Source organism: Netta rufina, assembly GCF_964035555.1.
Source record: "Netta rufina genome assembly, chromosome: 7".
NCBI lineage: Eukaryota > Metazoa > Chordata > Aves > Anseriformes > Anatidae > Netta > Netta rufina.
In genome coordinates this window covers 30,508,592-30,533,278 of record NC_140130.1, presented here as the reverse complement: position 1 = coordinate 30,533,278, position 24,687 = coordinate 30,508,592, and the positions used below count along the sequence as shown (strand labels likewise).

General features: G+C 43.4%; 1 protein-coding gene across 1 annotated transcript in view; it reads left to right on the top strand.

The window, feature by feature from the left end:
* Nucleotides 1-1,559: 1,559 nt before the first annotated feature.
* Nucleotides 1,560-24,687, top strand: part of SHTN1 (shootin 1) — a gene marked incomplete at both ends in the record, with an annotated part of 61,169 nt that continues 38,041 nt past the window's right edge. Inside the window, 5 exons of the mRNA XM_084289702.1 lie at nucleotides 1,560-1,617; nucleotides 9,635-9,687; nucleotides 16,894-16,954; nucleotides 21,496-21,590; nucleotides 23,723-23,891. Coding sequence (XP_084145828.1) covers nucleotides 1,560-1,617; nucleotides 9,635-9,687; nucleotides 16,894-16,954; nucleotides 21,496-21,590; nucleotides 23,723-23,891 — 436 coding nt within the window. The remainder of the gene's footprint in view (nucleotides 1,618-9,634; nucleotides 9,688-16,893; nucleotides 16,955-21,495; nucleotides 21,591-23,722; nucleotides 23,892-24,687) is intronic.

Genomic DNA, 24,687 nt, shown 5'->3' with positions numbered 1-24,687 from the left:
CCTTACCTGAACATACCACACTTTGAGGCACTGGTACAGCTCACGTGGCTCTCTGTGCTCCTTTCCAGGACATTACACATGCTATTAACCATCCTGGGACAGATAACATTGTAAAATGTCAATACAGAGTCTCTTTGTGTTTTAAAGGTTTATTAGGTCAGGAAGAGTAGAGCATGCAGTCAGGGGGAGGAGGCAGGTGGACTGAGCAACAATTTGTAGTGAGGTCTTTTTCATTTTCTTCACAGATATTTCTAATGCTGCCATGTCTGTGGCTATGTGAGGTTTTCTGACTGCCATGGTGATCTATGGGCTTTGCCAAGGAAGGAGATGGATGAGCAGTGCCTTTCCCATGCTTAAAGAGTAAATATGAAGGCTGTTGTTCAGTTGACCACTACTGTGGGCCACAACTTCAGTGTGACTGACAAAGAGTTTTTGAGACTGAGAAATTCACTCTATTCACTCAAATTCACTCTAGTGCTGTCCACTGTGAATGGGGTGTAGCACAACATTGGGCTAGTTAACATCAAAGGCAGTAATTTTATTTCAAACTTCTGGCTCTTGATTTTCTGAAGTTCAACAAAAAATGGGCAGAACCAAATTCTGCAGCGTAGCTACGGTGTGTATTTGATATCAGCCTTCAGCTGAGCTGGGTAGGGTCACTGTTTCAATGCAGAGCTTGTTGCTGGCTCCTCTCCTTTTTTACATTGGAGAACAGCAGGCAGAACTGTGCTCTTCAGATGAACGAGGCAGGGTCTCTCTCAAAGCCCTCTGCCTTGATGTTGGCCAAAAGTTTTGGTCATGTTGGCCTGCAGTTGCTTCCGTAAGACCCTCAGAAACAGTAATGTAACTGTTTTGTTTGGTTGTTTTCTTTATCTCGTTGGTTTTCTGGGTACCAATGCTAAGCTCAAAGAGTAGTTTTACACCCTCCCCACTCCTTTGGGTGGCATGTCAGTCCCAGTGGAAGGGACTGACAAACTTTATTGAAAGGGTGGTGAGGCATTGCAATGCGCTGCCCAGGATGGTTCAGTCACCACCCCTGGAGGTCTTTAAAAGACGTGTAGACGTAGAGCTCAGCGATATGGTTTAGTGGAGGACTTGTTGGGGTTAGGTCAGAGGTTGGACGAGGCGATCTTGGCGGTCTCTTCCAACCGAGGTCATTCTGTGAAGGCGTGCGAAAACCCTCGTTAACCGCTGCCGCGTGTGGGGTGTTCCCTTTTACCCCCCGACACCATCCAGCCCCCTCAGCGTCCCCGACCCCTCGGGGAGTCCCTGTGAGCCCTGCTCCCGCCTGGCCGCCCCGGGGGGAGCCGTGCGGCGGCGGGGCCGCTGCCGGGCGGTGTCGGGGCTCGGTGCAGCTCGGTGCCGCCGCCGCCCCCCGCACATGCTCACTGGGGCTCCGCGGGAGTCTGGGCATGTGCAGAGCCGGCACGGGCCGGGCCGCTCGCCGAGCCCGCCCCGGGGCTGCGGCCGCCGCCCGGGGGAAGGGGAGGGGAAGGGAGGGGAGGGGAGGGTGCCAGGTGTGAGCGGCGCTAGGTGTGGGCGCTGCGGAGCGGAGCGCGATGAACAGCTCGGACGAGGAGAAGCAGCTGGAGCTGCTGGCCAGCCTCAAGGAGCGAGGTGAGGGCCGGGCTCTGGGATGGGCTCCGAGCCGGGAGGGCGGGGGGCTCGCCCTGGGGCAGCGGCTCCGCTCCGCTCCCCCCCCCCCCGGTACCGCCCCGGGCTGGGCTCGGAGCGGCCGGCGGGGGACGGGGCGCGGCTTGGGGGCGGCTCCGCTCCGGGCTCCGCTCGTTTCTAGGCCCCTGCAGGGGAAGAAACAAAAAGCCTGAGCGAAATGAAAGAGCTGGGCACGGAGCGAGGGAGATGGGGGTTGAAGGGGGGGAGCTGACACGCTGTGGGTGCTCCCCCCCGGGGTGCTCTGCCTGCACCCACCTGCTCAGGGTGGGCACCGAAGTGATGGGGACGGAGGGTGAGGGGCTCCTTGCATGGGCTGAGGTGCTGATAACCTGGGTTTTAACACCTCGTGGGCAGCCTGGCTGTCAGGCTGGTGACACACCATCAGCTGCGATGGGTGACACCCCAGGGTGACAGCAGGTGACAGCGCCCTGGGACGCCACCTCAGCAGCAGGGCTGGGCAGCTCCAAGAGGTGAGAGTCCAGCTGTCCGCAGAGCTTCCTCAGGAGGGTTACCTGCACGGGCAGCTCCTTGCTGCGTCTGAACTTTGCGTCTGTCTGCGCCTGGTGCGTGTCAGGGGCTGTCACGCCAACCCGTCCCACGCCTCCCGGTCCAGGGCTAATCCATGTGCAAACTTCCCTTTAGTAGCTCAGGGCCAGCCCTGATATGTCGTGAGGTTCTGCAGAGCCTTTGTAGCTCCGGTGTAAATGAACCAAATGCGTTTGTCGTGGGCTGGTCAGGTTCCCCGTGTGAGTCACTATCCGGCAGTGAAGTCCAGTGCCACAGCCTTATGGATGGTCAGCTCCACCAGTGCAGTGCTTGGCTGGAAAACTAAAACACTGTAATATTCCTTATTCTGTAAGAAAACATGGAAAAGAGCTTGGATGCTCAGAAAGTAGCCCACTTTTCTACCTCCCCTGGTCAGCCTATGTCCAAACCAAGCTGGTCTAGAACAGCTTCTACCTTGTCTGGTTAAACAGGAGCTTCCCTTAACCAAACTTCAGGTGGGTATCTGTGATCGCTGACCTTGGTATTTCTTTTTTGGTTGTTCCCATCCACTCAGCACTGGAAGCTCACAATTGTTGGCTGCCCCCAGATACGTTCTGCCTTTAGAGGATTACAGGTGGTTTAAAACTCATGGTCATATTTATACCATAAGACAAAAATAAGACTAAAAAGCTGCTTTTTTCCTGAGTGACTGCTTCCTTCCAGTACTGTTGGCTCTAGAAGAGCTCTCTGTGCCAAAACGACAGTTGCTAAAGAGACAATAATCAGGCACTAACAAGGCAGGTTTGGGTTACTCTTCAGAGAAATCAAGCTTCTTGAAATTGGTTGGAATTTTCTTGTTGACTTAGTGGGACCGGGGTTTCAGTTATGAAATCTGAAAGTCTTCTGCTTTGGTAGGCTGAGTCACCACTGGTGTGTAAAGAAAGTTTATGGGACTCCAAGAGTAAGTTCAAAGGAAAGATGCTGTAACTCGAGCACTGGCTGTCCTAGATCCCCTTAATCTATTGAAACAGAAACTAACAGGCAGATCCTGACCTGTAAGGCTCTGTTCTTGATGGACGTTCCCAAAAAGTAGGATTGTTAGTAATTTGCTGTGAGACTAGCGAGTGTTTTTTGTAGTGGTATGGCTGGCTATAATCTTTTTCTCTGTTCCACTTTCAGGTATAGATAATATTACTCTGAAAGCAAGTGCAGATGATAGAAGGATCTGCAGTCCCTGAACACCTGGGGTGCTGGGTGTACCTTCTGTTCAGGAGCCCTGTAGTTACAGCATTTAAAGTGGAACGTGGCTTCAGGTTACTGTAACATTCCGGCCTGTTGTCAGGTTTCTGGATAACACCCATTGATTTGAAGCAGTTTGAAGACATTCATTCCATTGCCCTGGTTCAGGCTCTCTTTCAGGAGGTGTTTTCCTACTCTTGAGAAACAACCTGGCACATAACGCCGGGTAGCTGCAGAGGAGAAGGCAGCAGCCCGTACGTGGCTGATGGCTGTAACGTTTCTACTGCTGCTTATCCTTTCCCAAGCAAGGTCGGCAGATCGCACCTGAGGCAGGTGTTTCACGGCAGCCACACAATTCTCAGTGGCAGCTGTGACACTGACTGGTGTCTGGGCTGCTGGGCAGGGCTCTGAGCAGCAGCAAGGACGCCGAGGCTGTCTGTGAGCGTGATGTGCTTGTCTTTCACCCGTGCCGAATTTTCCAAGTCCTCCATAGCAGAGTTGGACACCTGACACTGCTCCTTCGTCAGCTTGCTCTGTTACCGGGTCTGAGGTGAGCATCGTGGAGAAACACGATCTCTGCGTTGATAGTTAGGACTTACAGAACTAAAACTCAAACAATACTTTAAATAGCTCTGAGATGGCTTAATCAGATAAAGCAGATCTGCTGTAAACATTAGTGTTACCTAAAGGTACTCTCAGTGATATCTCCAGCAGGGCATCTTTCCATTTAACTGGCCCGTATAATCCCTGTGGGTGAGACTCTAATTTAAAACCAAATGCTTCTGGAAACAAAATGAGGTGGGCAAAACCTTGCCTTACCAATGGCTCGGTGTAGGACCCAGCAAACCAGCCCTGCAGCTGCTCCAGCCGTGATCGATTTCCAGCGTGGAAGATTGCCCCGTTTGTCCTTGGTTTGATTGGCGCTGCCAGAACTTTGCCCTTAAAGAAACACCTTCAGCTGCGGTCACATCTTCATTCAATTGAAAACAGCAGCCAGCAACCAGAACATCTGGAGTTACATCCTGCCTAAAACTACACCTGCCACTATCACAGTTAAATTTCTGGTGACTTTGCTAAATTACTGTAGTTAACTAGTGTCAACTTTTTGCTACTGTTAACTACAGAGATGCTAAATATGATTTTCTTCACCTATTTTAAAGGTCTTATTTTTTGTTTGTTGGCTTATTTTGGTGAAGTGTGATGATTTCCAATCTCTAACCCCAGACATTGAACCTATGGTTTTTTGGTTTTTAGATCTGCTCATTCTCTTGAAAAATAAATAAATAAATAAATAAGTGCCAGAAACTTTGAATATGTCTTCTAAAGAACAGACTACCAGCGTAGCACAAATATCTCAGGATATCACTTTCACAGTAAGAGCTCGTCAATATCACGTAATGCAGTTTGACCAACTTGGTCTTTGTGGCAGAGCAGTAACTTTTGTGGCCAGGGGAATTTCTTTACTCAGGGTAGGATATCTGGTTGGCTGCTCTGTTCTCTTCTGTAGTCACCTGCTCTGCAGATTTTTTCCACATACCTGTGTGTGTGCCTGTGTACACAGTAGCCATCGTTTCCCAGCAAAACCCTTCCTGCTTGAACGCTTTCTTCATCTGTTAGCGTCTACAAGCGTTTCCCACTTCAGTTGCTTGTGTGTAACCACGCCTGATTTTCAGAAACTTGTGAAAGCAAATCTTTCCGTATGAGCTGAGTAGGCTTTATCAGCCTGTAGTGTGTTTATTTTCCATTTCTGGCATACAGGGAGCCGTAGGACTGCAGGATATATATTTGGAGTCTCGTTAAAAAAAATCTTAGTACATACTTCTACAGATTTGAGTAAAATTAAGGCATGTGGGAACACGGATGCGGTATCTGACTTATTCTTCGTTCTTAATGCTTGTCTTCATATTCTTACGTGTGATTTTTCTTTCTTTTAAGGAACTGCTTGGTATCTGAACCTTACAGCTTGTCTGTGGCAAGTGCCACCAATGCCACGCTGCATCCTGCTGGGTTTGCCTGGGTTTAGCAGAAGGAATCTTTGCAGAAGATCTTTGTGCATGAAATGGGGAACAATGGAAAAATCCAGTCCTTTGACCTTTATTTTCACTCCTGGCAGCAGTTCCCAGGTCTTGTGCATGCTTTGCTCGTCAGCAGACCGCTGCTTTTTGAGAGAGGGATTGTGCAACAGGGTTGGCCCCACTCTCTGTTTTCCAAGCACTCTGGGATGAGGAGCGTGGCAGGAGCCACCCTGATGAAGCTTCTGGTGTCGTCCTCCTGCAGGGGCCCTCCTCCCTTTAAGGATCTGTCCAAAGCTGCCAAAGGCCAGGTGTGAATTCCCTTCTCCCAGCAAAGTGACTCCGTTAGGATAGCTCATCTCACCCAGGGCACTGCAGGCTTTGGCTCCTGCCTGTGCCCGCACAGACATGCCTGCATGCGGTCCAGGGAGCAGCAAGGAGAATGCCCTGCTTTTTTGGACAGCTCTGCTAGCTTGTTGATAAAGTAAGGGTGAAATGCTGAAGCAGCATTACAGGCTGATCTGATGTGGGAGGGATCTCAAGCTACTTGAAGGCTGCCCTGGTTTACAATATAAAAGCTAAAATATAGGAGTGCAGCATTTCTAAGGTTTTTCTTCTTCCTATTTTTTAATATGCAGCTTTAGAAGGGAGGTTGATTAACTTTTTTATTATAAAAAGAGTGGGAAGTCTCACCATCTCGCTCTATACCTGAAGGTGTCTTTTCTGGTGGTTCATTCCCAATTATAGTCATTACATACTTCTCCCCTCATGGCCTTGTTTTAGTAATAAGTGCAAGTCCAGGTTCGGGAGACAGGCTGACAACTAAAAATCGGAAGACTGAGATATAATTAAGGGAGACGTGGTACACAGAGCTACCTGCTTAATTGGGTACCAACGAAGTCTGCTGATGGGTGCTTCCAGGACAGCCCGTCCTGGCCAGGGAGCAGCTGGTGAGCGAGCAAGGCCATGTTATGGAGGAGCAGGCTGTGCTTGTCCGTGCTGTCTGTTCTGTGCTTTGGCTAGCTTAAAATAAGAACAAGGCTGGCTGCGAGTGTGCTTTGGGTGGGTTAAGAGCTGTAGCCCAAAATATTCTGTTCTTTTCTCCTCTTCCCAAATATTTTGTTTTCTTAGTCTTGAAATCAACTCGTCGTGTTGCCCTCAGTCTGCATGAAGGTTGTCTGAAGCAAAGAAGTGCCACTGGGACCCTGCTAAATTATTTCCATAAGACTGCTGTGTATCAGGAATAATTCTGTTAAGGATAAACTGAAGTCAGTGTTAGAAAACGACAGTATCTCAAGGCATCTGATGCAGATTTAGTAATGTTCTTCAGGGTTCGCTGGAGACCAGTGGCTGCAAAATAGGAATTTTACTGTCAGTATGTGTTACGGTGAAGGTATTTCAAGAAAATGATGTATAGTCCTGGAATTTTAGTAGCACCTTTGGTAAAGCATCTTCACTTGTTTGTTTCACTCACCACTAATCTTTATTCCAGGGTAATTTAAGTATAGTGTAATCTGAATGAGTCAAGATGAGATGTACCACGTTTTCAGGGGTGCATTGTGTGAGAGCCTTCGCAGATTAAGGAGAAGTTCCTGGCTCTCAGAGGAGGGTTAGGCAAGTCGTCGTAAAACAGCGTATGTGGTTTGTCAGTCTGTCAAGATGAGGATACCACCTCTAATCTGCCAAAGAGGTTTCCCAGGCTAAGTGATCTATTTGAGATTTGCAGCGTATGAAGTGATGCCTGGTTGCTGCTGGTATCGGCTGTCCTAGGACAGCTTTAGAGTGAGGAGATCGTTACCACCTTTATGCAGGGTAGTGCTTCAGTGAACCTTACCCAGGCTCTTGACTTTTTTTGAGGTGGCCTCAAAACTTCATTGTACATAAAGCACTGGAAAAGCTTTGTATAAAATCCCTATTTAAAAAAAAAAAAAAAAAGCAACCTTTAATGCAAAAATAAACACAACGAATCCACCAGCTTTCCATTCACTCTTCATTAATTTTGAAGTTCTCTTCTGCCTTTGTGGAGAAGCTGATATACAGCAGAAAACGTGTGGTCATGTTTAAATTATTATTTCAGTTTCCAGGCCTGGTAAAAAGAGCAGTTTCTTCACTAGTGTTTAACAAACCGATGCTGAAAATCCAAAAAGTGGGTCTGTATGGGAGCATCATCCAGAAGTTGCTTTCCATGAAGAAAGATGTTAAATAAGGTACTGGAGCCTTCCTGCTTGCTAGCTGTATTGAAGGAAATATCATTATTAATGACGGTTAGGGGTTGCTATTGGTAAAAAGACACCGGAGAAGGCTGCAGCTTGAGCTTGGCATGAAGCAAGACGATTTTGTGTTTTTATGCCATGGCAAATGCACCGTGCGTTACGATCTGCAGTAGGAGAGGGAAGGGCTTCCTCGGCCGTGCCTGTTACCTGGGGTGCCAGGGCGTTGTGTAAGCTCATCTCGTGGGGTGCTTTGCGGTGACTTGTTCTCGTGCCTGAACGTCTTATGGCTTCAGAGCTGTTGGGTTGTGGAGCGCGTGGGGAGGGCTGTCAAGGGTGGGACAGGGCTGTGTTTGCATTTTTCAGTCGTTCGCAACGCGGTGCGCGGCAAGTAGCAGTTTGCCTTAGGAAAGGCAAGCAAGCACTGACAGCTTTCCAGTTCTAAGAGGCTGTATCTGGGGATACAGCTGTCATCCTTGCCTTGCCTCTCGGTGCCAGGTGCTGGAAATCTCTGCCTTCCTTTTCCTAAGAGGACCACAGAAATGGCTTAGCAGGGGGATGGTGATTGAGAGGCATGACTTTTATGCGAGAAATAGATCTTGGTTCACTTTGTGTGCCCTTTCTTGCACCATCCTAGACAAGGAGCCTCTGAATTCCAGATTCCTTGTACCTCACTCCTGCATCTCTAAAATGTAGTGACCTTGGAGAAAAGGAGGGCACTTTTATTATTATTTAAAAAAAATAAATATTTCTGCATTGGTGATGAGAGTAATAGACGTGGTTAAGACAAGCAGAGCAGCAGTGTCTTGGTCGTAGCTTTCAGAAGTGAGTTGAATTAGTTTATTTCAACAGGAATTAGTTTATTTCAACAGGAAATTAATTAATGGGAAATAAACATTAGTTTATTTCAACACTAGTGATAGAGGAGAACGGTAGTACAAAGTAGAACTTTATTTCTAAGAGCTGCTTGTTTGAAAGTCTGGATATTTAAAGCTAGAAGGGATCAGCAGGTTTTCGCGTGGCTAATCCACCAGACTCTGCATGTTTGTGCCTTCAGATGTAAAGTAAGGTGTGATGTTTAAGAGAAACATCTCTCAATATATAACATCTCTATCAGCTGGAAGCTATCTATTCCAACCCTTTATCCATTTATAATTAAGATGGTTTAAAATAACACTGGTGTAGTAGTGTAGCTTTCATGTATATACAAGAAAAAATTTGAAGGGTGCTTGGCTTCTTTATAGTAACAATAAAATCTCTGTGGCCTTGAAGGCCAAATGGTCCATATGGGACACGCTGAAGGAACGATAGGATCAGGAACCTGTGGCAATGAAGGTATATAGCAGGCATACATAAATAAGGCATGAAGGTAGTAGAATGAGCGGTTCACTGTATATTTTTGTGTGCCCTTTTTAAACTGGAAGCTTAATTGGTAGCTGATAAATGTCTCTGTGTGCTATTTACTGGTTTAAAACAACAGACCTCCAGCATCCTGGACGCTGATCCCTTCCCTGCTGATCCCTGCAGCTGAGTTCTTGTGTGATCTTGGGTAAATCATGCAGTCTTTTCATGTCTCCGTTGTGGGGTGTAAAAGAAAAATGTATAAGGTGCCCAGCTACTCTGGAGGCACACAGGTGTATGTATGCATAACAGCGCTGCACCAAGCATGCTTTCTAGCATTGATCTGTAACCTGAGCCAGTGCGGGTTTAAACTGGTGTCTGCAAGGCAGTGCATTCACCTTGTAATTTCTGAACTCAATCAATAAGATTGTTTAACTCTCCATTGATCAAAAATTGATTGTTTTGGGAGCCACCATCTTTTTCAGACACTTTCCAATTACTTCAATTCTAAAAGGATATCCTGTTCATCCATAGGCTGTTAATGAAGTTTATGACCTATGTTATTTAAGAAGTGTGTGCAGATAGCCAGAAGAGCTTTAAAATGAATGAAATAGCTAATCTGAGTAAAAGAGAGACTGCAATGTTAACCTTTTCTTTATTTTTCTTTTATAGCTATTGGCGAATATGAAGAGCTTAGAGCAGAAAATAAGAAAACGAAAGAGGAGGTTTGTATCTCAGGATTATTTCTTTAATACTTAAATACTACATATCAGAACACTGTATTAACAAAGAGAGGTTGTCGTCTGCTTCTGTGGGCTCAGCTGGTTATTTCCAACAGCATCACTCATCAGTACGTCTTGTTTTAGGCAATAATGTAAGTAACTCCCAGCAGCTGTTCTAGATGTTCTACTCCAGAAAAGTTACTGGAACTGTGTATATGTAAATCACTGCTGCTGTAGCTGGTTTGTGTGTGGTTACAGTGTCAGCATGAAACAACTCAAGCGTTTAGATATTCTTGGGACAACTTGTTTCCCTTATATCAATACATTGTTTCATAACAACTTGATTTGCACACTGGAACTTGCTGAAAACGGAAGAGAACAACCCCTGCCCTTGCTCAGCCCCTCTAAAAATTCAGAATGTAGGAGTATGATTGCTGGAGGTACTCAGTCCTCTCTCTCCACAAAATGCCTTTTAATAGGAGAGGAATTTGTCTTATCTCAGTCTGCACAGCGGTACTGCAGCATCAAACAGCTTTGCAGTGTATCACATATCCTTTTGTGAAATATGTATGCCTGGCTAACTTGAAAAGAGACTTTGAATGTGTGGGCTGAACTTCATATGTTACTGCAGGCTTTATTTTTTAATGTGTGGAGGTCCTGTAGTACAAAAATAATGTCCACTTTCTGGGTTGTCTATTGCAATTCCGATAAGCTGCTTTCCTAGTAGGGAAATTAAGCACATTTGGCAAGGTCTCTTCTCACCCAGGACTCTTGATCATTGAAGACACTTCTGTGAGGAAACCAGCAAGAAGAGAGAACTTGGAGAGAGGCTTGATGGCAGCATTGTGCTGTGTAAACCGTTGTCAGTGTGCAAAAGGATTTTAGCAGATACCTGCCAAAAGAAACTGTGGCCAGTAAAAGTCCCTTATCAGTTCTAGGTAGTGAGGAGGGCAGCGGCAGCACTGCTCCTCTGTGCTGTAAACAGAAATCTCCCCTTCCTCCAGTATCAGTGAGCTGAAGATGGAAGCTGTATGCTAATTTTCAAATCTGTATTAGCTGCCAGGACATGTAGGTTTGGCTTTGTTTTTTTGTCAAGTCATTTCTGAAGGGGTCAGTTTTAGCCTGCTTGTTATAAATGTTGCAATTCAAGGCTGTAACCTTGTCCTTTAACTACTTTATCATTATTAAAGAAAACTTGAAGCTTATCTTCACATTTCAGCAATCATTATGCCTACATCCACCAAGCTCAGCATATTCTGCTTCACTCCCTCTTACCTACTGACTTTCTTGTCCCTTCTGCTGTGCTTGTTGCTGCATTCCCATTCTGCTGTCCTGTACCAGACCCTCAGATATCCCAGGAAACTTGTCCTCTGTGTTCACTACCTGGAAAACTGTGGCAGTTAACTTCCTAGTGCTCAGGAGAAAAGGAGGATAAAACTGAGGCAGACCAGGAGCCCATCTGTAAGGGCTGTAAGATCATGTAAAAGACCTCCCCAGCGTGCTCTCCCGGCCTCCAAATCATTTGTAGCACAGGGACTTGTTGAGCTATCCGTGTTCTCTGTGTGTTCTGCCCTCAGCAGTGCTCTCTCTCTTGAGTTTGTACAGTCTCCCCTCGAGCCTGCGTTGGTGGCTTGACTTCCATCCCATGTGAGGAGTTCCACAGTTTGACTGTTTTCTGTATGGAGAAGGAGCTCTCCAGCTTTGCCCTGAAACTTACTCCTCTTAGCACCGGTGTTTCTTCAACAAAGCTTTCTTTATATTGGGGAAAGGGCAGGGATTGTTGAGGGAGGTTTCTTTAAACTTCATTTTTATTTACAATTTTTTTTTTCAGAGGCAATTGAAATGAAAAATTTTGCTGCCGAAATCAAGATGAAATGTTCTGAGCTTATTACTTACATCCTGCTTTTACTTCTTCCTCGCTCCTCTTTTTCCCAAGATTTCCTTCTGATAACTGCTCCTCTGTAGTCACTCCTGTGGGTTTCTTTGGAAACCTGGTATGACGTTTTTCAAAATACTTGCACAACAGTTGGGCATCCTCCAGCACCGAGCACGTGCTGAACTCATTTGCCCAACTGGAAGATGGGGGGAGTGAGAACCTCCATCCTGCAGGTTGGTGAGCTTATGTAAGCAGCTCTGCTTAATGGTTTAAGTGCTTGGACTCAAGTGGTTAAGTGGGAGGCCCTGAGTGCATTTCTTCTGCATGAAAAGAATCTACTGATACAGAGTTCATGGTTATGTTTACTCTCAGTGCTAATACTGGCAGAAACTATCAGAGGGCTGGGTAATCCTGAAAGCTCATTAACACCTCTGTAACTTTATATCTTAGTTTATGCTTTGTAGGATTAAACCTGATCTGGAGGAATTATAGCACAGGCTACCTCTGTCTGTGGATCTTGGAAGCTGTGAGCAAATTCCAGTATGATTTCTGCCCTTGTCAGTGTGAGTGTAAACTCCCTCTGTATCCATTATGGACACAATTGCATTGATAGGAGGAAGGTAAGATAATTTTTTTAAAAGATTTGCAGGTGGTTAGTGGAAAGTACCACGGAGTTAGGTAACAGTCTGTGTGTATATGCTTTTGACACACTCAGTGGAATTTTTTCTAACTCACCAAGATAACTGTATGGCTCTGTAAGCTGAGCTATGTCACTTTAATGAATGGAACAATGATCCTACTTTATAATAGAAACAAGGAACTAAGCGCCTTGCAGGCAGCTAACTTAAAATCACATGTAATTTTAATTTTTGAAAAATTTTGAAACTCTGTGCTTTTTATTCTTTTTTTTATTTTTTTCAAAATTTGAAAGTAAATTGATTTTTACATATGCTACTTTGCTTAAAATGCTACCACTTAGGAGGATGCTACTAACATTGAAAATTCAGGAGCAAAAAATCAGATCTTGATCCACACAGTGTCTCTTCCTCATTCCCTTTTTTTAAATTGCTGATTTGGAGAGCTCTGGTGGGGTCTTTGACAAAATTGGCCTGGACATTTTTTTATTAGTATTTTTAAGTACTTAAAAAAAAATGGAGTAAAAATGACACCGGCAGATTACTTCTCTTAGGTCACCCTTTGAACTGAAGCAACCTACTAAGCAAGTGTAATAGTTCACAAAAAGAAATAAATAGGTAACTGTGCTCAGTTGCACACACGTGTAGTTAATATGCAGTTCTGACGTGTTCAGAGTCAGATCATGAATAAATATTTGACTACTTGCTAATCAGACAGAAATGACTCTGAACACTGGTTTTGACAGTGTTTTGTCATTCTGCCAGTAGGAGAAAAAAAAAAGCAAGACAGCTTTCCCAAACAGTAGGTGTAATACTGTATCTCTGATAGATCATTCATGGTGTTTGCTCTGTTAAAGCACACATACAGAGTGGATTATATGTTTTGTCACCAAATGGGAACAGAGAATGGATTCTGCCTTGATGACATGCTCATTCTTTCAAGAAACATAGCAAATGTCATAGGATACTTCTGCACGCTGTGCCAAACTCATAATTTTAGAGCAAGCATTAAATCTGCATAAATTTTACAATTTGTGTAAAAGGGACAGAATGTATCTTGTGTTGCTTAGCAATGGCTTAATTGACGATATGGCTACCATGTGAACTTCTTGCATTTTAATATCTGGGCTGAACAGTCTCCTCCTTGTTTTTGCCCTTTGAAGGCCCTTTTCTGAAGTCAGTAGGACCTTATGTACAAAGTAGCTGGCAAAATAGAAGGCTGTTAGATGAGAACAGACAAGAAACCCACTAATTGTCTCCCTGAAATCAGTGGCAGAGGGTCACTAGGTGGGTGGGAGAGGGTGTGCAGACCTTGTACCCGCAGCCTTCCAGTTGCATTGCAGTCATTCATTGCATGGCTACATTCACTGACTACCCAACATCGTCGTGTGGTATCAGGATCCTGTGCTGGCATGGAGCTCTCTTGGTATTGTGCTTGCTCCGAGTACACGCCGAGTCCATTTACTGCCATTGCCTCACTGTACAGGCAGTATTTGGTGTGAACACCCCTACTTGACGTGTAGATGATTTGTTTCTAAGTAGTCACATGTCAGTCGGTTCTCTGCATTAGAGCTGAAAGCATTGCCTCATATTGTGTGCCTAAAGGCAAAAATCTCTAATGGAGCTGGGCTGGCAAAGCTCCCAAAATTGTTTCTTTAAAGGTGAAGTATCATAAGGAATTAGTTGCAAAATGAATTTAGGAAACTGAACCGTTACTTGTTTCTGAAAGTACAGATGTGATGACTTTTCATTACCAAGAAATTAACATTGACTCCTGCAGCTAGTTCAGAAATGTCTGTTGTCTCTTACCCTTGGTTTTTATTGGGATAACGATGCTATAAATATTAGATTAAAAAGGTTGGAAGTAAAATGATATGAAAGCTTATTTTGCTCTGCAGAGAAGCTAGAACTCTTAACAGATTACAACCACAACAAATGACTGACAGTCTGGGAGTAGTCTACTGTTTTTTTCCATTTGAGGGTACTCTTGAGTTTGGAGCTATCAGTTACTACTGACAAGGAGATAAATGCTTGAAAACTGTTTCTCTCCAACAATTCATGCACTTGAATGTGAAAAGTGAACAGTGTATTTTACAGGAGTATAACACCGCTCTTCTAACATTTAGGATGAGTTATCTGCTGGTTAATTAACAGCTCTGTCGTATGTGCCTCAAACTGCTTTTTTGACATGAGGTGGCTGTGAATTTTTACAGCTCCTGTGCTTTGTTGAGAGCAGCTAGCATACTTAAATTTGGTATCAGTAAATACTTCATGTTTTAAAGGGAAGATCAAATTATTTTAAGGGGAGATAATGTTCATTATTATGAATCTTAATTATTTTATCTGAACAGTTTGCATAACTTTCAAGTTTTAAACAGTACAGGTAGTTAAAGATGATTTCAACTTTTCCTAATTTTTAGCTAAATTGGAGGTGAACAAATTTTTGTTTTTGCAGGACTGTGTAGTGGCCCTGCTTGCACAGGTCTGATTGCAAAACAAAAGGCAAAGTGCTTTCCATTGATCATTTCAGCAAGGGCAACAATCTCCCATTCTCTTTTTCTTCCTGCCCTTTCATTCCGAAGCACGGTAGTAGCAAAAGGAAAATATTCAGAAAGCTGCAACTGGGAGCAGGAATTGCTCTGCAGAGCCCCAAACCTGCAGACCCTGATTGTGCAGAGAAACGTGTAGCTATCCGCAGAACAGTCGCCGTGTCGTGGTCCAAATGGAGCTCCCTGCAAATAGCACTCAAGGTGAAGTGGAATAGGTCATTTAACTTCCCCTTTCTCTGCGCAGGGAAGGCTGTTACACCTTACAGCACATTACTGGAGGATTTCAAAAGGAGTTTCTTCTGCTACTGGGATAGGGAGCGTACGGCATCCTGTCCATCGGGGTTTCCGTCAGTAGGGAAGTATCTCGCTGATTTCCACAGGCAACAGATTAAATCCTTAAAATGCTATTTTTCTTTTCCTGCCTGAGCATTAAAAGCGCTTTCTCACTTGATGTGCAGCGGGCTGTAAGCTTACAGGGCACAGAGAAGTCCGTGGGTGAAGTATGCCAGAGCGGTACAGTGTCTCTGTTGTAAATGTGAAGAGGCAGCAGCAGTGGCTCACACTGCTCCCCCTTTGCAGTGCAGCTGTGCTCTGCAGGAACAGTCAGAAACACTTCCTTTCTGGGGCTTTTACTGCCTTCTGTTCCTAGACCGTGCTTCCACCGGTAAGGTAAGACACATTTCTGCTGAGGAAGCTGGGAGGGAGGGCAGCAACAAGCAAGATTCGTGCACGATTTCCCTTCCCCACTTTTCCTACGCAAGACAACCTTAACTGCTTCTTTATTAACATCCCACAGCATCAGATGAAACAGCGAGTCCTCGCGCAGCACAGCTTGCTCCTTCTGCACCTCTTCCTTGTTTCACAGCCCTTCCCTCCTGCTCAGCCGCCGTCCCTCGTCTCATCACCCCAGTGCCACGAGAGGAGAGCTAGCTTGTCGAGGGCAGCTCCTGCTGCTCCCAGACAGCCATCAGCAGCAGCTTCCAGTGCTGGTGTGGAGGTTACTCCCGTGGTGACACCGCTGGCATCCTCCCTTGATACTTCTTTGGGCCTTATCCAAAGTTCCCTGGGGCTGATAGAAGGGCTCTCTTGGATTTGGCTGCCCTTGAATCGTGCTGTCTCCCTTCTTGTTACTTAACAGCAGGCTCCTTTCCCAGCCAGCTCAAAGTGGGTCCTCATGTGGAAAAAGTGAAAATCGAGCAAAATCATTTCAGCTTTCTTCTTTTTCCCAAGTCTGTTCCAGTGATTTGAATCCTCGTAATTGCAGGAGTAGTTGTGCTGTAAGGAGCTCAGCCACACAGATCTCTTCCAGAAGTTAATTTATGATCTTGAACATGCACAGCCGTGTGTGAGGAAGAATGCCCGCTGCACCATGAGCGTGAAACACGTTATGTGCCAGTCATACTTCCCCTTGGGTCATGGGGCTTTCACACTGCAGTTAATCACTGACTGTGGCTCTTGTGAAGTTTACTCACTTCTCTGGAATCTTTCATTTGCTTATAAGTGGGGTTTTATTAGAAAAGTCTACTTAATGTCTGTTTTGTTCCTTGAAGAAACCTTTTTGTCATAAGATCAGTGGCTGCAACCCTATGTAGTGTTAGCATTAACCTGAAAATTAATAAAATTGAGAAATTATCAAGGTATGAAAGTGTCCTTCCCTTTTCAAGGGTTACTCTTTGCTCACAGTGTTCTGAAACTGAGAGGGATGTCCCTGTTATTGGTCTGGGGTATTTTTTTTGTATATGGTAGGTATGGAAATGTATAGCATTGTCTAAATCTATTTGTGTTAAAGAAACTAGGCTTAAAGCATATTCATGGCATGCAAAATGTTGCTTTTCCTGTTGTGTGGTACATGGATGACTGTTTATACCAGTCTGGCATAAATGTGGCTTTTCTAAAATATTTCCAGAGTAGCTTGGAATTGGAGCCTAAAATCAAGTATAACTTGTCATTTTTGTTGAGAAATACTCTGAGTAAAAGGTTTTCATTTAGAGTTCCCACCAATCCTATATGACTGAAAGGAAAAAGAAATGATGCATTTGATAGTACATCATTGTTCAGCAGCTGATCTTTGTTGATTTTCACATGTTGTGGCTGACTGCTAATTAAATAACTGGGATCAGTGTTTCACTTCGGTTTTCTCTTTTCCTAGTGTGACAAAATCAAACAAGAACGAGATGAGGCTGTCAAAAAACTGGAGGAGTTCCAGAAAAGTAAGTTGATATGTTAGTGGAAGTGTGTTTCTATAGACTTATGAATATAGATCTGCAAACTATAAAGCAGTGTTAAGAATGCAGAGAGTGAGGTCCACTTGCTGTTTCTCCTTCAAAGCCTCGTTTGAAGCAGTTAATCCAGCAAGACTTTGATCATCGTCAGACTGACTGGTGTCACAGCACTTACAGCTTGACCCAGGTAGCCATTTGTAAGGTGCAGAGTGGTGAAAACACGGTGGTACAAAAGGTACCTATCTCACCAGGGTTCTGCAGGTGGCATTGGGAATAATATATGCCTGGATTGAGGAGGATTTGACCCTACTGCTAAAACTACTGCTGGTGCTGATAATAATATTTTTTATCATGAAGACAGAAAAAAATTGCTTTAAGCATAGACATAGCATTAAAGGTTTTTAGGCTGCACTGATGTCCATTGATAACTTTTCGGGCAAGTTCTGTCTTGTCTGGGCTGTGAGAATGTCAATATTCGGTTTTACACTTTTATGGTAATGGTTCTATTGAAACTGTACGGTGTCTGGAAGCAACAAAGCACATCTAATGGGAGTGGAAGTATTCTAGTGGAATAGCTCCTTAGAAGAGACAATTACAATAGGATTGTGGTCTGTTATGTCTGGTTTCTGCCAGTACGGTGAACTGCACGATGAAGCATTAGAAATGTGGATGAAGTTAATGCAGGATAAGGAAATCACATGGTCTACACTTTTGTGTGCGTTAATAGAGGAATTTGCTCACTTCTATTTTATAATTGTTCATATGATACAATTATGGAAAATAGTACAAGATCAACAGGAATCGTCTACCGCCTTAAATGATCTTAGATAACTATTCTGTGAGGCAAGAATGTTCTCTAAGAAGTCTAATTCCTCTGGAAAAAATTGCAGCCTGTTTTGTTTTTGTTATGATACAAGGAATACCAGAGTGTGGCAGAAAATGTCAAGTAGTTAAGACTTAAAATTTGAAGTAATATTTGATGTTGTAAAATTTTATAGGTTTCTTTTATCTTCCTTTCACACTTTTAAAGGACATACCTTGTAAACATAGTGATAAAATGCCAGGAATATTAGGATTTTAAGGCAATAATAGAGCCCATTATTTGAACGACAATATAAAAGGCAATTATATTGATGAAGAGCTACATCGGCTTTGTGTCTGTGAATAAACTTGGCCTGTACTCAGCTTCTATTTGTTCTCCTGGCATAAACACATATTGTGTGTGATTCCAGTTTAATGGGGCCCCGTTTGTATGCCAAGCAGCTGCATTTTAGGCCCTATTGCGTGATTTCATAGCTCTCTGAAAATTGGTTCTATTGAGCACAAGAGATAGAAGGTGGTGGTGGGGGGGAAAGCTTCAACACACAATCATTTCTTTTCAATTGGAGCCAGCAAGGTTGATGACAACATGACCATTGTGTTATAATGATAAGACCACTAAGGATCTGTACCTCTCATCAAGGCTTTCACACAACAGCAGATACAATTTAATTCACTGCTCTGTCAGCAGTGCTGATACCATTATGCCGTCTGTCTCCACAGTTATAATCACTGTCCTCCGAGAAATGCAGTTGAAATGATCTTGAGCAGTCAAAGAAACTCTCAATTAAGGCTGCCACTTCCAATGTGTCAGATTGTGTCTTATGCACTTGGTACAATTTTCACTTCCAATCCTGTTTATTTACAATGTCTACCAGTAATTACGCTTAACATGTCATTTAGTGAGGGTGCCCCTGCCAAGGAGATTGTTGGGTGCTGCAGTACCATTGAGTGGGAGTTTCTCGCAGTCAATGCCATCAGCGGCTTTTAGTCCCTGATGGGATGCAGTAGTAATGTTGATAATGCAAGTATCGTGCTCATCAAGTCATAATTAGATGCCACTCAAATGTGCCACTTGTAATAACAGTGTTGATTCATGTTTTCTCGGTGACTGCAACTACTAATTAGTTAAGTGGTTTTTGGTTGGCCTGCATTTGCTGCGGATTATTATTACCCCTGAAAAAAACTGTCAAGGTTAGAGATGTTTCAGGCCACTTAGTGCTGCTTTATGAATTTTAATATTGACATAATAAGAACTTTGGACAGACTTAGGAAATAATATATTTTTGTATTTAATTTTGAAAGAATTTTTTCCCCTGAGTTAATCATAATTGCAGGTTAATTAAGCTTAAATGAACCAAGAGTAATCTCTAGTTCTACCATGCGAGCCCGATCCTTGTTTCCCAACTTTAGCTGGCTTTGCTTGAGGGCATTCGATCCCCGTCTGTGAAATGGGAGCAGCGCTGTGTCTACGGTGGTCCCTCATCCTGACTGAAGCATTTCATTGCTCCAAATTCATAGAGCTAGTTGGAATGAAAAGACAACCTATAAGGATGTGTACGTGTTACCTGAAGCTTCTCCTCTTCCAGATTAAATATAGCATCATGTATGGCATGCTTGGAGCATGTAACTTCTCTAAAGCCAGAAAAAAATGAAAAGACAAGAAAATGAAAAGAAGAAAGGTGGGGTGGTTCTGCTCTTAGAAGACTTTGCAAATATGCTTTGTGGACCAGTTCTCCCTGCTATACTATTTTTCCTGCTCTAAAGGGGAGTTAGCAGGCAGCACTTGAGAGAAGCTCTGGTTTTTGAGCCCCAGGCCTTTGGATCAGACGATTTAAGGAACACCATGAAAACTGCTTCTCTATTATAGAGCTTACTTCTTGCATGCAGGTACTGATTGGACAGCAAACTCCCATGTATTGCTGGCTTCCTGTGTCATCAACTATAACGTTAGTTAATGTTGGCTAAGTATCAATAATGCTGCATAAATAAGCCTTCTCAACAGCCTACATTTTTCTAGTTGAAATGCCCGTTTTGTAGTCATTAAGGTGATCGCTGGGTATCAGGGGGCTTAAGCATCTCTGTTCAGTTTTTAGGCAAAAGTCTTAGAAGATGGCAGAAGGTACGTACTATCCAGTGGTATGAAGTCGTTAGTTTTTAGACCTTATCTCCATGAAAATGGAAGGAAACACTAGAGAAAGTCCTCCTTATTCCCACTGTGCTCTGCCAGCCTTGTTCCTGCTCCAAGGTAGTAAGCTGCGAATGGTCCTTTCTGCTCACTCAATTTCTGACACTGGGCTGAAAGGAACCTGCCGTGAAGTGCCTGGCAGAATTAGAGTTCAGCTATCCTACGAAACGGGAAATTTGGTTTCCTGCTTTTCCTCAGAACCCCTGTACAACTTGAAGCTTTGCACTTAGAAGACTTTCAACGCTAGTTAAACACCTACATCTTGCTGAAAGTTGAGGAGAATTGCAAGCAAAAATGCACTTAAAATTCCTCTAACTTGCATCGTTCTCCTACATTACTAAATAAGCTTTGTTCTATAACTTCATGGTCAAGTTTATTATACATCGTTGACAGTGATGTGTATCCACTGTGGTTCTCTCTTGCTCTCCCAGCTGGGCAGTTAGTGTGGGAGCACAGCTTCGTGTTTCTGATGCAGTCAGACAGCTGGCTCTTGGCCTGCTCTCACTGAGGGCTGAATGTGTCCGTGGTGGTGTCCTAATCCTGGAGGATGTCCCAGTCCTGTAGGATGGTGAAGGCAGGGTGTGAGACCACAATGCTCACTTCAGTGCACACTCAAGTGCAAAGAGACCTTAGATAAGCAATTGAGACACTACAGCTATCCAATAATATGGAACTTGGGTTGTCATCTGAATTTGTCAAAAGTCATACAGTGTGAGTGGTGTTGAATTTCCATCAGTATTGCATCCATCAGGGTGTACCCCAGCTACTACAGCCAGCTTCAAAGCTGATAGGGCAGAAAGAGGGGAAGGAGCAGGGCTGAGCTAGTCATTTCATTATTTTTTTTGGAGCACATGCTGTATGAGGCATCACAAGTATAGAGGCTTTGGTCACTCCTTTCTCTATTTCCTAGTAAGCCCTAGGTCTGTGCTGTGTGTCCATCCTGCAGCTTTTCTTCTACCTTGTGTTCAGCAACTGTGGTGATGTTTAAAGTACTGTTTAAACCTGAGGACTGGGAGGTGAGAATAATATCTTTGTAACAACTGGGTTAATCTTGCTGTTTCTGAAGATCAGAACATCAGTAGTTTTAAAGCTGTATCCATGCCAAATGTTCAGGAGAAATTGCTATGGCAATCTTAAGGAACAATCCTAATGCTACGACTCCACTTAGAACTACAGCTTAGGACTTCCCAGTTTAGGACTACAGTTTTTCAATTGTTAACGATAGAAATTAAGATGGTCAGGGAGGCTTCTGCTGGCCTTCTCCTTCCTTAAGTTTTTCTTCAGTTCTCCAGTTCCCTCTCTTAAGGTTGCAGGCATGGTTTCAGAGAGTTGCTTAAAGCAATCATCCAAATACGAAGTGTTCAAAGCAATTTCTAACTGTGCAGATGTTCTAAGTACGTACTTCACAATGTTTGATTTTTTTACATAGAAGGTTAACACAAAAAGATGTAATAGTTCTGATCATGGGATGCATGTGTCAAATGCAGGAAAACACTGACTAATGTTTAAATTCTCCTCCTAGTTTCTCACATGGTTATTGAGGAAGTAAACTGTATTCAGAATCATCTTGAAATTGAGAAGACGTGCCGTGAAAGTGCTGAGGCTTTGGCTTCTAAGGTGAGAACTATGGTGATTCCATTTCATCTGATTTCCTTTTTTTTGTTGTTAAAACTTGATATTGTGTGCATGTCCCATGTATGTTTTTGCATAATCTTGTAGATCTGTGAAGTTGTTTTGAAGTGGCAAAAACTGTAAGCCATATGGGAGATGCAAAATACAGTTCCTGCCCTTGGGGGGGAAAAACACCCATTTAAATTTAGTTTCTATTTTGAAGCAGTAAGTCATGGACCATCTTGTTGATATCTAGTTTTTATATGCATTTAGGTTAAATGGAAAACAAGTTTTAGAACTGTCCTGTGTGAGATATAAAACAATAATGAGCATTTCAGTGTCTAAATCAAATGGAAAAAGTCAACCACTGCATTACATTTCAGGTGATTGTTTATGAAAGCAAAGCAAGGGCAGGGGAAAGGTGACCTCCGCTGCTCTGTTGATTGCGTCTAGTCTGATGAATTTAGCAAGTGTGTAATTTTCTATATTCCATCTCATCAGAAGTGCATTATTATTAAAGAATGTTTTTATCTCTGTGTTATATATTTTTGGTTGTGTAAAATGCATCTGAGCCACTTCATCAGAAAATGGATTACAGCAATTTTGAACCAAATTTCATTAGCAATGCTGACTGCCTTCTCCCTCCCCCCACTCCCCATCCCCTGCCCAAAGTACATCTTTAGATATGGTAAAAATCACACCAGCAAGAAATCACTTTAATTTAGATGCATTAGCAATGTACTTTCTGGAGGTATTTACTTAATTGTTTGCATAATGACACTATATTAGAATTCGTAAGATAGACAATCAGCATCTAAGTAAGAAAATGAATGTATTTATGTAACTTTTCTTCTTCTCTGCACTTTTGCTGTAATGGAGGTCCAGGGGCAGTTCCAAGACTAGCTTTATCCCCTAGGGGTGCTTCACCAAAGTGGATTTGTTTGTTGCCATAAACCGTGTGAGGTTCCCCACACCACCCTGCCCACTTGCTCGGTTTTGTTCTTTGGGAATGAGGTGAAGTTCTTGAGTGAACCTCCTGTAGTTAGGGGGCTGAGGAAAGAATCAAAGATGATTGGTCAGGCAAGAGTTCAGGGTAAGCCTAACTGTTCAGTACGTGTTTTATTTCAATGCAAAAGTTGGACTTCTGAAGTACACGTTGACCTGGATGTGTTGTATGTCATTAGTGGAAAATTGAACCTCATTCTCAGAGCTGAATGCAGGTAATGCTTGGCTGGTGGGTGGGCAGACACCCCAACATCCACCTCGCCACGCCTGAGATTATGCTGAGCCTGCTGAGATGTGGGATGTCTAGATGCAGAGTAGCAAAAGAAATTTAGAGAGTGAACGTTTGCAGCAATCCCCATTGTTCAGATTTTCCTGGCACTTTGGTCCAGATGGAGTGGCATTGTAAAACCTCTTCTGTATCAACCACCAACCAGGCATGTGTTTCAGCATCCACCCTGGAGTGGTTTCTGGCTTGTGGTCTGACACAGAAGGAATTGGTGTGTGGTATAGCTTTCATTTTACATATCTTGACTTTATGGTGGTAACTCCTGAGAACAGAAAATAATCTGAAATAATTTTACAGTAATTTTGTCCACATTGGAAGTGTAATTGTGGTGTGTATTAGTTGTAGTTCATAAGCAAAATAACTGTTTTTCTGTGAGCAATTGATACAGCTGGCAAAATCAGACAAGCTTTCAGGAGCACAGTCCCTTTGTTCAGGTCATTCAGTCAGGGCTCTTGTTGATACTGGTACACGCTGAAGGGTTTAGAGCTGAAGCAGCTATCAAAAAGGCAGCACAGCATTAAATAAACTTGATAGTTGATTTGATTTAAATCTACACAGGGTACTTAATAGTCAAAAGTACCAGAGAGGAATATGTCGTCCCTGATGCAAGAAGGGCATAGTTGAAGTATCATGTTGAATTCAAACCTTTTCAGAGGAGGAAGAGGGGAAGTTTCCCATCTTTAGACCATTTTAATGTTGAATGGAACATTTAAGATAATGTCACTTTGTCTTGCTCTTTGTTTGCTAGCACTTTCAAATAAGGGTGAAAAAAGCTGTTTTTCTCCTTGCACAGCAGCATAAAGATTGACTAACTAGCTTCTTACTGTTTGCACTTCTGAACTTTCAGCTGAACAAAGAAAACAAGACCTTGAAAAGAATTAGCATGCTTTATATGGCAAAACTGGGCCCAGAAATTATCACTGAAGAGATTAACATTGATGAGGAAGATCCAGCCCCAGACACAGAAGCCAACTCTGGATCATGCAATTCTGTGCATTGTCAACAGCAAATAAAAGGTAAGCGTTGTTGCTGAGCCTACAACACCAGAGCAGGAGTGCTCTGAAGGATGGCTGTGTTGCCCTGGGACTAGAGATACATCTGGCTCTGTGTCAGGCTTCTCAGAGTGGACATCACAGGGTTTCCAGGGAGGGCTGTAAGGACATGGTAGGCCTGGAGTGATAGTGCGTAAGGTATATGATGGATATATGTCCTGCTAAGTAAGTTACAGGAAAATGGGATCTACACATCCAAGAGAGCTCAACGTTACTGGGTTGGTAAAAGAAACGTTTCTTTAGGTCCTTAACGAAGTGAAAGGTAAGCTGAAGGACAAGGTCACCTTGGTATTTACTTCAATTGCAGTGTCACTAGTTCAAAGACTGTAAAGCAGGACTCTCCATTGATACTGCCATTGTGTCCCTTTGTATACACAAACTTTGTTCATATTCCAGAGTTCCTGCCAAACAAGCAAATTAAAAAGGGACTGTTGTACCAGGGAAAACAGCAAAGCTTGGGAACATGGAAGTACACTGCTATGAGAAGTCTGTGCAATATGCAGAAATTTCTGGTTTCTTTTTGATAGGCTTTTTGTTGATAGAAAATTTTGCTATCTTTCTAGTCTAACCCCATGGTGAAGTTACTGTGATTTTGTATATATTTTGCTATATCCCAGTGTCCAGAAAAGGGGAATTCCCACATTCTTCATTTTGATACAGAGAGAGATTTAATGGTTCACTTAAACAAGCAAAAACATTCATTTTTTTTTTGATAAGTTACAGTAGTGAACACTGTGCAAGTACAACTGTCTTGAACTCA